General features: G+C 47.5%; 1 protein-coding gene across 3 annotated transcripts in view; it reads left to right on the top strand.

The window, feature by feature from the left end:
• The window catches only part of LOC128332415 (retroviral integration site protein Fli-1 homolog), a 44,665-nt gene that overhangs the window by 16,560 nt on the left and 13,193 nt on the right, over positions 1–14,912 (top strand). For all 3 annotated transcript variants that reach the window (XM_053266655.1, XM_053266654.1, XM_053266656.1), the window contains exon 2: positions 9,754–9,959. In XM_053266655.1, the coding sequence (XP_053122630.1) occupies positions 9,754–9,959 (206 nt within the window). The remainder of the gene's footprint in view (positions 1–9,753; positions 9,960–14,912) is intronic.

Here is a 14,912-nt window from a genome sequence, read left to right as displayed (position 1 = left end):
ATTAGGGATTTGAAGCTCTTATTGGCTACTGCGAATCAGCAATCAGTATTCCGCAACCGAATTGCAACTGAATCTAGTACCTTTTAATTTAGCGTCATTCGTTTCGCCAAGCAGAACGACTGCGTTGCAAACCGTCCCGGTTTTGAATTCTGCCAGATTGATCTTCTCACTCTCAAGGTCCGATTTCAAAAGTGAAACCTGAAAGTGTTCAGCATTCATTGGGCCAGCTTTCAAATCCGAGTGCAATGCCAGTTCAGTTCTAGTCCTCAGAAAACCAGAGCTACATTGCACCTGAAGATGGAGGCTCATTCCTATCACGGCCACTGGCCAGATTCCCCAGTAACTTATCTTGTTAAAGTTCCACTTTATGCTAGGGGCCATCACAGCGTCCAGTGGTAATACATTCCACAGGAAGACAAACTTCCTTTTTGCCTAACCTGAACCTATGACAGTCAAGTACTGGGATGACCTTGGATTTCAAAGGGAATATTCTCTCCTTTAACTCTCTCCACACTCTGTTCCGTGATTTTATAGTCATGTTGCTGATTGGGACAGCTGCACAATCTCGTCCATGTCTCTGTGGGCAGGTTTCTGTTGGAGAAATTATGCAGGGTATCCGCATCATACCCTGCCAGATTCCCCCCCCCCACTTTCTTGCTGACCCCTCTTTTGGTGTTCATGCACAACTTGCATTGAAATCAGTAGATGAAGCTTTTCGCAGCATAGAGACATAGGTGATCACCTACATATGTCTGCAGATCAAGCTGCTATGTAAGGTATTATTATTATTATTATTACATTTATATCCCGCTCTTCCTCCAAGGAGCCCAGAGCGGTGTACTACATACTTGAGTTTCTCTTTCACAACAACCCTGTGAAGTAGGTTAGGCTGAGAGCGAAGTGACTGGCCCAGAGTCACCCAGCTAGTACCATGGTTGAATGGGGATTTGAACTCGGGTCTCCCCAGTCCTAGTCCAGCACTCTAACCACTATACCACGCTGGTAGGGGTTCTCAATCTTGGGTCTCCAGACGTGGCTGGACTACAACTCCCATCACCCCACAGCCACAATGGCCTTGGCTGGGGGTGATGGAATTTGTAGTCTAACATGTCTGGGGGTGATGGGGTTTTAGTCTAGCAACATCTGGGGATCCAAGAAGTGTTCTCTCTAACAGGGATTCCCCAGAGGTTGTTGACTACAACTCCCAGAATGCCCAGCGGCAATGGCTTTTGCTTGGGGATTATGGGAGTTGTAGTCAACAGCCTCTGGGAATCCCTGTTAGAGGGCACACTGGACCCAAGATTGAGAGGTTTAAGGCACTGCTACACTGGCTGAATGAAGTCCAACAACATCTGGGGATGATGGGAGTTGTAGTCCCAACAACATCCAACCCCTGGTTTAAGGCACCAGCCTTAATATCCAACCCCTGGTTGAAGGCACCCCACCAGTTTCAACATCCAACCTCTGGTTTATGGCACTGCTAGACTGGCCAGATGAAGTCCAACAGCATCTGTGGATGGTGGGAGTTGTAGTCCCAACATATGGGGACCCAAGGCTGAGAACATATTTCTACATTATATCTTGCTCAGAGTGTTGTACATGGTCGTATTTATCCTCACAACAACCCTGTGAGGTAGGTTAGACTGAAAGATAAATTGACACCCAGGCAACTTCTAATAACAATGACTACACGGAGACATCTAACATGGTTAGAGCGATGGACTAGGAACAGGGAGACCCCTGTGCTCAGCCACGAAACTCACTCACTGGGTGACTCTGGGCCAGTCATTCCTTTCTCAGCCCGACCTACCTCACAGGGTTCTTGTGAGGATAAACATCACCATGTCCACCGCTCTGGGCTCCTTGGAGGAAGAGTGGAATATAAATGTACAAATTAAACAATTAAATTAAAATAATATGGTCCAAATGACAAAAGGCCGATTGGTTGCACTGGAAGAACGCCCTGGGAAGAGCATCTAGGTTCCCAGTTCCCTCTCTGGCAGCATCTCCAAGATAGGGCTGAGAGAGACTCCTGCCTGCAACCTTAGATGGAGAAGCTGCTGCCAGTCTGGGTAGACAATACTGAGCAAGATGGACCTATGGTATGACTCAGTATATGGCAGCTCCCTATGTTCCTATATATATTTTCCAAATAAGTGCAATTTCTCTCTCAGGCCTGACTGCCCTTGCTTTGCAAGCTGAGGAACAGAGGCTTGTGTGCAGAAGGGGCCTGAAGAGAAACAAACCACAGCTCTCCTCCCCTCGCACTGGGCGGTCTCTCCCACAACTGCTGCCTGCAAAAAAACGCCTGCTCAGCACCTCGGAGACTTCTGCTTTCGATGCACGGAGGAGTCTACACCCTTTGCTTGGGGGCTGGGAGGAAGAGGTTTAGTGTCGACTCTTCAGCCAGAGAAAAATGGGGCCTAGCCTAGAACGCCTTTTGAATGCGACACAGCCTTGGTCTCTGTGGCAGGGTAGTGGTAGCAAGCATGGCTTGTCCTCTTTGCTAAGCAAGGGCTGCCCTGGCTTGCATTTGAATGGGAGACCACATGTGAGTAAGATATTCCCTTTCGGGGATGGAGCCACTCTGGGAAGAGCATCTAGATTCCAAGTTCCCTCCCTGGTAGCATCTCCAAGATCCGGCTGAGAGAGATTCCTGCCTGCAACCTTGGAGAAGCCTCTGCCAGTCTGGGTAGACAATACTGAGCTAGATGGACCAATGGTCTGACTCAGTATATGGCAGCTTCCTATGTTCCTCCTATGTAGTAGATGTTCTACCACTGAACTATGGCCCTGTCCCCCAAGGGGAATATCTTACAGTGCTCACATGTAGTCTCCCATCTAAATACAAACCACAGTGGATCCTGCTTAACATAGGGGACAATTCATGCTGTAAGATATTCCCCTTAGGGGATGGAGCCACTCTGGGAAGAGCATCTAGGTTCCAAGTTCTTTTCCTGGCAGTATCTCCAAGATAGGGCTGAGAGATACTCCTGCCTGAGACCTTGGAGAAGCTGCTGCCAGTCTGTGTAGACAATACTGAGCTAGATGGGCCAATGGTCTGACTCAGTATATGGCAGCTTCCTATGTTCCCATGTGCCCAGCTTCCGTTCTCCAGCTGTTTAATAATTCCCATCATTCCCAGCAACACTGGCTAGTAGTCAGGGATGATGGGATTTGTAACATCCCATCATATGCAGGAGGGCCAGATTTATGCAGCTCTGGTCTATGGAGACTTATAAGAGACTCTGAGCATGGTCGAAGTGTGTTTTCTTTCCCACAGCAGCCAGTAGAAGGGACTCACTATCCTAAAAAATAACACAGGCTTGCATAACCCAGGCAGAAAGAGGTCAAGAAACAAAATCCTGGTCTATGCGTGCAGCTAAAAGGGAAGTGAGCAATTTGGGAGTGATAGAGGACGGTGCCATTTCAGACTGCAGGTGTGGAATGAAATGACTGGATGTTCTCCTACATGGGGTGGGGGGGAAATCCATGCAAGCTGAAAAGTAGCACAGCAGGGAAAGAGGTGGAGCTAAAATATTTCTCCCTGAAGTGCTAGGTTTCTTTTTGTTTTTACTTGCAGGGGTTGTTTTTTTGGGGGGCGGTTGTTTGTTTTTTGGTTGTTTGCAGCTTTTAAAAGACTTATTTTTTTCACCCAAACTTTTTAACTGGAATGTGGTTTTAAAGTGTTTTAAGGTCTTCATTTTAAATCTGTTTGACGTTGTTGTAAACTGCCCAGAGATGGAAGTCTGGGGCTGTCTACAAATCTGGAAGATAGATAGATAGATAGATAGATAGATAGATAGATAGATAGATAGATAGATAGATAGATAGATAAGCGTCCCCCTGCAGCCTGGAATAGTAGCATCGAGAACTGTACCACCTTTCCCCCTCTGTCTGCAGGCTTGCTCTGAGACCTATGAATAGTTTAAGACCAGCTGAGCTGATCGTTCTTGTGTTTATATTTTATTCTTATATTTGATTCTTCCCCCTGGAAGTGTTGAAGGACAGGATATAAATACTATGCTGGCTCTTATTTAAAACAACAGCATGCCATTGTTGGATACCATCAACACCACCTGGTATTCCAGCTCTGTCGATATCAAGTAGTCCAGGGCTATTTTTAAAGGAAAATTCAGATCTGCTCCATGCTATGTGAGTGTAATTTGAATGTGTCGTGTGCGACACCACAACACACACACACATCTGTGCATTTCCCTTGCCTGTGAATACCTCCTTTGTTTATTTATTTATTTATAACATATTTATTTATTTAACATATTTCTAGACCACCCAAAACGTACATCTCTAGGCTCCTTTGTTGCCTAGAGTCACATCCCACGACATTTAGAAACTTACCCAGAGAGGGAGAAAATGATCAGAAGTGGGAATCTGACAGCACTGTTGGAGAAGAGGGTCATATTCTTTAGGGAAGACTCTGTAGGCAGTAGCAATGGAGTCTGTAGGAAGCATTTGATGGGGTTGGGGGGAGAAATTGATCTGCTTGATCAGAAATTGATCTGCTCCTCTGTATTCTAGAGGAGCCTGGATTGCTCACATGACTTTTCTCATTGTTATCCATCACTTTTTACATTGGTTAACATGATTTATTTTATTTTATTTTATTTTATTTATTTGTCAAATGTGTATACCGCCTCAAACTTTCGTCTCTGGGCGGTTTGCAATAACATAACATGATCTGAATTTTGCATGACCTGAGTTTTTGAACTGCATACCTGTTCTTTTAAAACGGCACTTTTAAAACAAATTTGCAGCAGCCCATTCTGAGTCTAGCTGCACAAACGTCCTGATCCAGATCTGTCGATCTCATCCGCCTGTACATCGGTTTTTATTATAACAAACTGCCTTGCAAGCCATTCGGACGGAGCAGCTGTCTGCATCATGCATACTGTAAAATACAATGCATTTAGCGATGGGATAGATTGGAAGTCTTTGGCTGGAAGAGCTCTGAGGGTTCGTGCTGGCTGGTGCTTGCTGGCAAAAATTAAGACTTCCTCAGAGCACCTTTTAAGATGATCTGCTTTCTGAAACTTAACTGCAAGAACTTCTTCTTCTTCTCTCACCCCCCCCCCCCCGCCTTTGCCTTTCAGTCTGAGCCAACATTGCACATCTGGGACCAGATCTCTGCAGATCTGAGGCAGATCTCTGCAGGCTGGGTGCCTTTAGTTTCAGAAACTTCATACCCCACCCACCTCTCCTTGCCGCTGTCCCAGGAAGAGTGCTCCAAAATGCGGGTTGGGGAGTAACTGAAAGGTTCACCCTTTCACTTCTGTCTCGCACCTTCTGCCTGCTAAGTTGCCATTTGAGGAGGGTGACAAATACAGTACACGATGCCAAGACCGTAATAAAATAGGACTATAGGAAGCTGCCATATACTGAGTCAGACCATTGGTCTATCTAGCTCAGTATTGTCTTCACAGACTGGCAGCGGTTTCTTCAAGGCTGCAGGCAGGAATCTCTCTCAGTCCTATCCTGGAGATGCCGCCAGGGAGGGAACTTGGAACCTAGATAATCTTCCCAGAGCGGCTCCATCCCCTAAGGGGAATATATCTTACCGTGCTCACACTTCTAGTCTCCCTTTCATATATGACCAGGGCAGACCCTGCTTAGCTAAGGGACAAGTCATGCTTGCTACCACAAGACCAGCTCTCCTCCCTAAGGATGATAAAATAAATTGATAAATTGATAAAATACAATGCATAATACAGCTGTTTGTCAGGGATGTTGTAGAATCGGCCCACCAACAATGTCTGGATTACAACTCACTACGGGCAAAGTGGCCAAAAGGGATGATGGGAGTTGTAGTCCAGCAACATCTGGCGATTCAGGTTTGAGATCCTGCTGTAAGGTGAGTGACTATTATCACACCCATAATGCAGGTGAGGCTGAAGGACATGACTAGGGCCATCTAGTCAGTTCATGTCAGAACACAGGAAGCTGCCATACTGAGACAGACCCTTGGTCCATCGAACTCAGGGGTTCCCAACCTGTGGTACTCCAGATGTGGTTAGGGATCAGGGATGATGGGTGTTGTAGTTCAACCACATCTGAAGTACTACAGGTCGGGACCTCTTGATCTAACCCAGGCCTGCTGAACCTCTCCCCTCCCAGCCATTTTTGGACTACAACTCCCACAATCCCCAGCCACAGTGGCCAATAGGCAGGGATTATGGGAGTTGTAGGCCAACGTCTGCAGGAGACCCAGAGCTGGTCTGGAGAGGAGAGCTGGTCTTGTGGTAGCAAGCATGACTTGTCCCCTTAGCTAAGCAGGGTCCACCCTGGTTGCATGTGAATGGGAGACTAGAAGTATAAGCACTGCAAGATATCCCTTTCAAGGGATGGAGCCGCTCTGGGAAGAGCATCTAGGTTCCAAGTTCCCTCCCTGGCAGCATCTCCAAGAGAGGGCTGAGAAAGAGTCCTGCCTGCAACCTTGGAGAAGCTGCTGCCAGTCTGGGTAGACAATACTGAGCTAGATGGATCAATGGTCTGACTCAGTATATGGCAGTATATTCCTATGTTCCTGTGAAACTGTGCAGCCCTGATCTAGCTCAATCTTGCCTACAATGACTGGCGGAGGTAATTTGGCTTTTTAAAAGCCAAACTTTGGGTTACGGCCCATGTGACCCACGAGTATACCCCTTAGGTTCTGGCAAGCCTCTCCCAGTCCTACCTGGAGATGCTGCCAGGAATTGAACCAGGGACCTTCTGCAATCGGCACACAAAGCAGACGCTCTCCCACAGAGTTACAGTCCTTCTGATCTGTAGTGCAGACTCTTAGCCACGACCCTATAACAGCTGCTCCTAGATAGCGAATCCCTGCTATCAGGGCAAGAAGCCCCCTTTTCAAAGCTGTGACTCTCTCATATTTAGGAAGGGGAGAACAATTGTCTCTGTTCAGCCCGGCGTTGTTAGTGGTGTGTTTGTGTGTGGTGTGTTTTGTGTGTTCAGATCGTGAGGACTTTTGGGGACAGGGACCCATTTTCTCCAAACGTTTGCTCTGTAAACTATGCCAAGACGGTGTTGTTGAAACTGACGACGGTGAATATTTATATACCGCTTTTCAACCAAAGTTCCCAAAGCGGTTTACATGGAGATAAAGAAATAAAGACGGCTCCCTGTCCCCAAAGGGCTCACTCTGAAAAAGAAACATAAGGCATACGCCAGCAACAGCCCGCGGAGGCATGTTGTGCTGGGAACGGATAGGGTCAGTTGCTCTCCCCCTGCTCAATATAAGAGAGTCATCACTGTTAAAAGGTGCCTCTCTGCTCAGTTAGCAAAATACTAAAATGTTAATAACATGGTCCCTGTTGACTGGGGCGAATTGCTTCATGACCGGTCCTTATGGTCCCAGCATCCATCGCAATCGGCCACCTCCCTACATTTCCTGTGCCGGGTGTGTGTGTGTCTGTGTGTGTGTGTGCGTCACTGCCCAGGAATTCCATTGTCAAGCAAGGCAGGGATGTGGAATTGGAACCCTCCCAACGCCACCATGGGAAACTCCGGCCATTGATTCCTAACCTGCTGTGCTTTCCATATAAGTCCAACTTTGCTTTTCGAGTCACTGTGTGTGAGTGTTTGGTTTTCCTGGCTTGCTGGGCCTGGACAGGCAGAAATGCTTTATGTTAGGAATCATGCCTTCATTTCCCCTTTGCGGTTTGGCCATGGCCCCTCATAGCCCAGATCTCTCCATTCTGTGAGAATAGAGTCAGACCATTGGCCTAGCTTACTCAGTATTGTCTTCACAGACTGGCAGCATATTTTGGAGATGCTGCCAGGGAGGGAACTTGGGAACTTCTGAGTGGCTCCATCCCTTAATCTCTTCCAGTGCTCACACATCAAGTCTCCCATTCAGATGCAACCAGGGTGGATCCTGCTTAGCTAAGGGGACAAGTCATGCTTGCTACCACCAGACCAGCTCTCCTTCCTGATCCCATGATATTACTAGTATTACTACTACTACTACTACTACACCTACACATATTTATATATCGCTTTCCAAGAGAAGTTTCCTAAGCGGCTTACATAGAAAAATAAACGGACAAAATGATTCCCTGCCCTCAAAGGGCTCACAACCTAAAAGCAAATTTATGATGCACACCAGCAACAGCCATTGGCTGTGTTGGGGATGGATAGGGCCAGTTGCTCTCCCTTTGCTAAATACAAGAGAATCACCACTTTTAAAAGGTGCCTCTTAGCTCAGTTTGCAGGATTGGCATTAGGGTGAGAGTTCTACCGTGAGTAGGGTGGTCATATTCAAGCTTCCCAATGCTGGGTGGCCTAATGTACACATTATGCAAATTATATGGCAACTAATTTGCTATTTTATTTATTTATTTATTTATTTATTTATTTATTTATTTATTTATGTGACAGATTTGTATGCTTTCCCCCTCCTTCTCTGCCCTCCCATGTGATCAGATCCAGAGTAAAATCCAGGCAATCTGGGCATAGCATTTGAAATCCGTGTAAATCCGGGTGGAATTTAGCAGCCAGGGGGAGGAGCCAAAATCCGGAGGATACCCTAAATTCTGGGGGACATAGCAAGGCTAACCGTGAGGCAGGGCGAGCTGGCTCAGATCGGACCATAGATTCTGGAGTATCCCTGAAGAGGTATTGCCCACCCACTCACTTCTACCCAGGTTTCCCTCCTACCTTGCTTCCCTCCACACATCCGAAAACTGGGAGCACACACAGCTCCCAAACCCAGGTAGAACACACTTTTTGATTGTGTGAATGACCTCAGAACTTCGTTAATTTACTGTGCCTGGATAAAGAGAGGCACTGTCTGGAACTTTTGCCAGAAGTGGTGCCAAGGGGAGTGGTGACCATAAGCGTTTTTGAAACTTGGATTTTGGAAGCGGAATTATGCAAAAATCATAGCAAGAAGTATAGTCCCTTTGCAGAAGCTTCTCTAGAGGGGCCGACCAATTATCTTGTTGTTTGGCTTCAGGTGTGATGTTAGAACTCTTCTATTTACTCAGACATTTTAGTTAGTTAGTTAGTTTATTTAACATGTTTTTATACCGCCCATAACTTAAGTCTCTGGGCGGTTTACAACAAAATAAAAACAGAAAGTAAAACATTAGTTAAAACAAACAAAAAGTTTAAAACATTACAACAATTTAACGTTTTTAAAAACAATATTTTAAAATAGCATTGAAACCATTAAAACAATATTAATTAAAAGCCTGGGAGAACAGATGTGTCTTTAAAGACTTTTTAAAAGCTGTCAGAGATGGGGAGGCTCTTATTTCACTAGGGAGCGCATTCCAAAGCTTTGGGGCAGCAGCAGAGAAGGCCCTGAGCCGGTGGCAAATGCAGGCGGACCTCTCCAGATGATCTCAGTGGGCAGTGGGGTTCATGACGAAGAAGACGTTCTCTTAAATACCCAGGGCCCAAGCTGTTTAGGGCTTTATAGGGTTATAACCAACACCTTGTATTTTGCCTGGAAACATTTTGGCAGCCAGTGTAGCTCCTTCAATACAGGAGTTACATGGTCTCTCTGAGATGACCCAGAGATCAACCTGCCTGCTGCATTCTGGACCAACTGTAGTTTACGGACCACATACAAGGGCAGCCCCACATAGATTGCATTGCATTAGTCTGGCTTAAATAAATATCTGTCGTATTTTTAAAATCAGTGAATACATGTGACCTTCTTGTGTGTGGTAAGGGTCACCCCAATGGACTATGCTCACCTTGGGCACTTGCCTTTCTGTTTCCTTCCTGCAGGAGGCGCTGTCAGTCGTAAGCGAAGATCAGTCCATCTTTGACCCTTCCTTTGGCAGCCCGCACCTCTTGAAGACAGAGCTGCCTTCCGTGGAGGACTATGGCGGCAAGGAGAGCATGGGCATGGAGGAGCCCCAGTGGCCCACTCAGACAAACAACAGGGGCCATGTGGTGAAGCAGGAGAACGAGCAGGTCAACTGCTCCAGCAGGTCAGCAGGGTTAGGGGGTCCAGATTCAGAGTTGGGCAAACACCCGGAAGAAGGCAGGGTTGTGTGCCTGGTTCCTGATGAGACACAGCTGGTCTTGTGGTAGCAAGCATGACTTGTCCCCTTAGCTAAGCAGGGTCTGCCCTGGTTGCATTTGAATGGGAGACTACTTGTGAGCACTGTAAGATATTCCCCTCGGGATGGAGCAGCTCTGGCAAGAGCATCTAGGTTCTAGTATAATGTACGAAACTGCCTTACATGATTGGTCTGTCTCAGGGTTTCCCAGTCTTGATGTTGGACTACAACTCCCATCACCCCCCATCAAAGGCTGTTGTGGCTGGGGATGATGGGAGTTGTAGTCAACGTTCTGGGACAAGGTGCAAGCAACTGCAAGGGATGAATTGCCGTTCAATGCAATAGGGCAAGAGGACTCACTTCCTCCAAGGCGAGAAGCATTCAGCTTACTTGGGACACGATAACAAACCAAGGCTTAAGGAGGTCCTTGGTCTCACTGACCTTACAGCCTTCCACTTGAGCTCAAGATGGATGGATGGGCTGGGGATGTAGTCCAAGAACATCTGGGGAATCAAAGTGGGGAGCCTCTGGTCTACCATGCTCAGTATTGGGGTGAGGGTCTGGGGACCCCCAAGTTGGGAACTCCCTGGGCTACTCCACATATTCTGCAACTCACAGGTGCCGGTGGGTTTCCTGCCAGCAGTATCTCTTGGTCCCTCTGCTGGTGAAAGGGAACTATGACAGAATTCTGGGCCTTCTGTTCTAGAATTTCAGCATCAGCAGATGGAGGGGAGCGGATAATTTAACTGGATTCCTCCCAGGCAGAAAGAGTAGATAAAGTAAACAGGCTGAGAAGTTTCTTCAGTAATATACAATAAGCAGGTGGCTAATATTCCCTGCCTCCATAGCCCACTTATCCCAGATCTTCACATTTTCCCATCAAAGGTTGCCAACTTCCCCCCTTCCCCGGGCCTGGCTCCTATGCCTTTAACAGCAGGCTGGCATGCAGAAACTGAGCAGGGGATGTTCTTGCCATGCCAGACTGATTTGCTAGATTTTGGACTACTATGAAAACCATCAGGCCTGTTTTAAAAGGCGGAAACCCTGGCTGTAAAGTTTAAGTTGTTTAGACAGTCATGACTGTGCCAAGCTGGGCAGGCAGAAAAGTAAGGCGGGGTAAGCCATTAACGGTACAGGAAGGGAGTCAAGGCTGAGCGTGGATTTTCCAGGTCTTCTCAATCTGGAACTGATGTTGAGTTGCCAACTTTTTAACCAGCCACTGTGCCTGTGCCCTTAACCCAGTTTGCTATGCGGGCATTAGCAAGTCATGATGTTTACCTTCATGGCTGGAGAATCTCTGGGCAGCTCCTGCAAATCCCGCTGCTGTTAGACACAAGAGCAAGCTGGGCCCTTTCCCTCCCTGATCAGTTGGCATTCCCAGAACGGGTTCCAAACCCAGGTCGTGAGAACGTGATGAGTTGGAAATTCAGCCAGGAAACCCTTGGCGCTGAGGCACAACTGTGCCCCCAGCCCCGCTCCCTGAAACCTCCAGCGCTGGAGAACAAGTTAACTGGTCTGCTTTCTCACTCTCCTGCAGCCATATATAGGGAGGCGAGGCGTATCTTCTGCTGAAGTTTGTGACTTCTGTCAAAGCCACAGGAAACGACTCACTTCCGCTTAGCAGGGCAACTCCTGTGGGGCTCCGTGCATCGACAACGGCCCCCGTTGAGATGGGTTCGGTATAGTTCAGGGTTTCCCAGCCTCTGTCCCAGTGAACCTAAGGTTTCAGCCAAGCTTCGGCCAAGGTGGCCACAGATGACCACAGACAGTTGTTACACAGGACACAGATCCTCCAGGAAGCACTCCACCGTGAACCCTGTTGGAATGGATGGGGGGCGGGGTTGTCCCACCATCTTAGAGCGTCCGAGATGGAAGGAGAGCTGGCCTTGTGGTAGCAAGCATGGATTGTCCCCTTTGCTAAGCAGGGTCTGCCCTGGTTTGCATTTGAATGGGAGACTCCAACATCTGAGTAAGATATTCCCTTTAGGGGATGGGGCCGCTCCGGGAAGAGCAGCTGCCTGCTTGCATGCAGAAGGTGGCAAGTTTCCTCTCTGGCATCTCCTGATAGGGCTGAGAGAGAGACTCCTGCCTGTAACTTTGGAGAAGCCGCTGCCCATCTGGGTAGACAATTCTGAGCTAGATCGACCAAGGGTCTGACTCCGTATATGGGAGCTACCTACGTTCCTAAGGGATATCATCTGACCCATCATCCATGTGGCATGCTGAGCTGCTTTCTGCTGTGGGGCCCCACTAAGGATGAAACAGCCATTTGCGGGAAAGTGTTTGAAAGAGACAGGCTTCCAACTGGAAGGGTCTCTCTCTCTCTCTTTCACCAAAAAGCAGTTGGGGGCAGGGACTGATCCTGCTCGGGACCATGGCACACAGGGAGGGCAAAATGAACTCTGTTCCCCTGGTGCCATTTCCCTGCCAACATAGGAAGCTGCCTTATTCCGTGTCAGACATTCGTCCGTCTAGCCCAGGATTGTCAGCACTGACTGGCAGCAGTTTCTCCAAGGTTTCGAGCTTCTACTAAGTTTGGGGTGACCATGAGGCAGGGTGATGCAATTGACTCAGGCACAGGCACAAGGAGGGGCTGGGGCATAGGGGATGGCAAGCACTGCCTCCCTGCCACCACAGCTGTTGCCCCAATGGCCGTCCTGTTGCCCCACAGGCCTCCTTGCTGCCTACTACTACAACTTTACTACAACTTTACTACTACTACTACTACACTACTGCTGCTGCTATTACTTTACTACTACTATTTCACTACTACTACTACTTTACTACTACTACTTTACAACTACTACTGCTACTACAACTGCTGTTACTACGACTGCCCTTCCGCTCTCTGCTGGACATGGAATTCACCTTTCCCACTGGGGTGCACCACTTCTTTTGCCTCTTCTTCCCCACCTCCCACCACCATAGGAACATAAGCACATAGGATGCTGCCTTTTACTGAGTCAGACCCTTGTTCCATCTAGCTCAGTATTGTCTACCCAGATTGGCAGCGGCTGCTCCAAGACTGCAGGCAGGAATCTCTCTCAGCCCTCTCTTGGAGATGCTGCCAGGGAGGGCGCTTGGAACCTCAGATGCTCTTCCCAGAGCGGCCCCATCATAACTTACAGTGCTCACACATGTAGTCTCCCATTCCAGTGCAAGCCAGGCCAGACCCTCCTTAGTAAAGGGGACAAGTCATGTTTGCTATCACAAGGCCAGCTCTCCTCCCATGAGCAGGGAATGTCTCTGCCCTACTTGGTGACATGGTCTGAAAGTGCTCATGTGTCACACCACCACCTGCCTGCCAATTGCTAGTGGTGTTAGTGGGATTTTGCACCATTCTTTCCTTGGCAGCAGGCGGCCAAAGGTCTTAGACCACCCCACCCCACCCAAGTTGCCGTTTGCCCCCAAAGAGGCTATTAGCCATTTGGAAAAGAGGAGAGGTCTCCTGTCCCTTTAAGGGATGGGGTTCTCCCCCACATACAACCAGTGGTACAAATACGAATACGAAGAATATTTATATACCGCTTTTCAACAGAAGTCCCCCAAAGCGGTTTACATAGATATAAACAATCAATCCAACAAATAAATAAAGATGGCTCCCTGTCCCCAAAGGGCTCACAAGCTAAGAAAAGAAACATAAAATAGACTCCAGTAGCAGCCACTGGAGTGATGCGCTGCTGGGGTTGGATACGGCCAGTTGCTCTCCCCCTGCTCAATCAAGAGAATCGCCACTTTTAAAAGATGCCTCTTTGCTCCGTTAGCATGGGATAAATTGTAGCCGGGAGTGATAGGATTTGTGATTTTTTTAACCAATATTTTAATGTCTTTGTTGTCATTTATCTGTTTTAACGAATGTTTTAACTTCTCTGTTTTTTGTCATAAGCCACCCAGAGACGTAAGGTTGGGGCGGTATAAAAATATGTGAAATAAATAAGAAATAAATAATAAATAAAATTTAGCCACACCTGGAGTACCACTGGTTGGGAAACCCCTACTCTAAGAGATGCACAGGATATAGAATTTTAGCAGGCACAGCTTCTCTTTCCCCCTGCATGACAAGCTTCCCTTGCTGAAATCCCCTCTTCTGCACATCTTCTAAAGGTACAGATGACCTGTCCTCTTTTCCAGCCCTATATTTGCTCCAAACATCACACAGTCACCGGCATGGGGTGGGAGGCATGGCAGAGCCCTAGGTCACTTTGATGAGCAGGAGGTGGTGATGAGAGAAACTGAGAGACACCGATCTAATCTACCGGCCTGCGTAGGCTTTGGCTGCCACAACTCAGCAGGGACCGTCCCAGCTTGCTGGTATTCTCCCTCGCTCAGACATTGGCCCGCCTACAGGGGATACCTTTTAAGAATGTGATTAGTATGACATGCTGGAGTTGTCATTCTTGAATCCATGGATCAAACTTTATTACAGTCAAGGACCAGCCTAAAGTACAGGGCAGAAAACAAATTTAAAAACAAACAAACACAGATTCCATAAAAAGCATAAAAGTCATAATCATTGAGGGCATGAGGAATACAGCAGCCTGGCTATATTGATCTGACTCTTACGTGGCTACTAACATTTTAAAAGTTTGAAAACTATCAGAACTGTAAGCGTTTTAAGTTTAACATTAAGAGAACTACAAAAAGAGTTACTGCGAGTTATAAAACTATAAATTTTTAAAACTAGACAAACGGTAAGGTAAAGTGTGCCATCATGTCGATTCCGACTCCTGGCAGAGCCCTGTGGTTTTCTCTGGCAGAATGCAGGAGGGGGTTACCATAGCCTCCAGTATGAGATGATGCCTTTCAGCATCTTCCTATATCACTGCCACCCGATATAGTACCGGCGGGGATTCAAACCAGCAACCTCCTGCTTGTTAGTCA

This window comes from Hemicordylus capensis, chromosome 7 (genome assembly GCF_027244095.1).
Source record: "Hemicordylus capensis ecotype Gifberg chromosome 7, rHemCap1.1.pri, whole genome shotgun sequence".
Classification (NCBI taxonomy): Eukaryota; Metazoa; Chordata; class Lepidosauria; order Squamata; family Cordylidae; genus Hemicordylus; species Hemicordylus capensis.
Note: the sequence above shows the minus strand (reverse complement) of the source record. Positions and strands in the feature narration are given on the sequence as shown.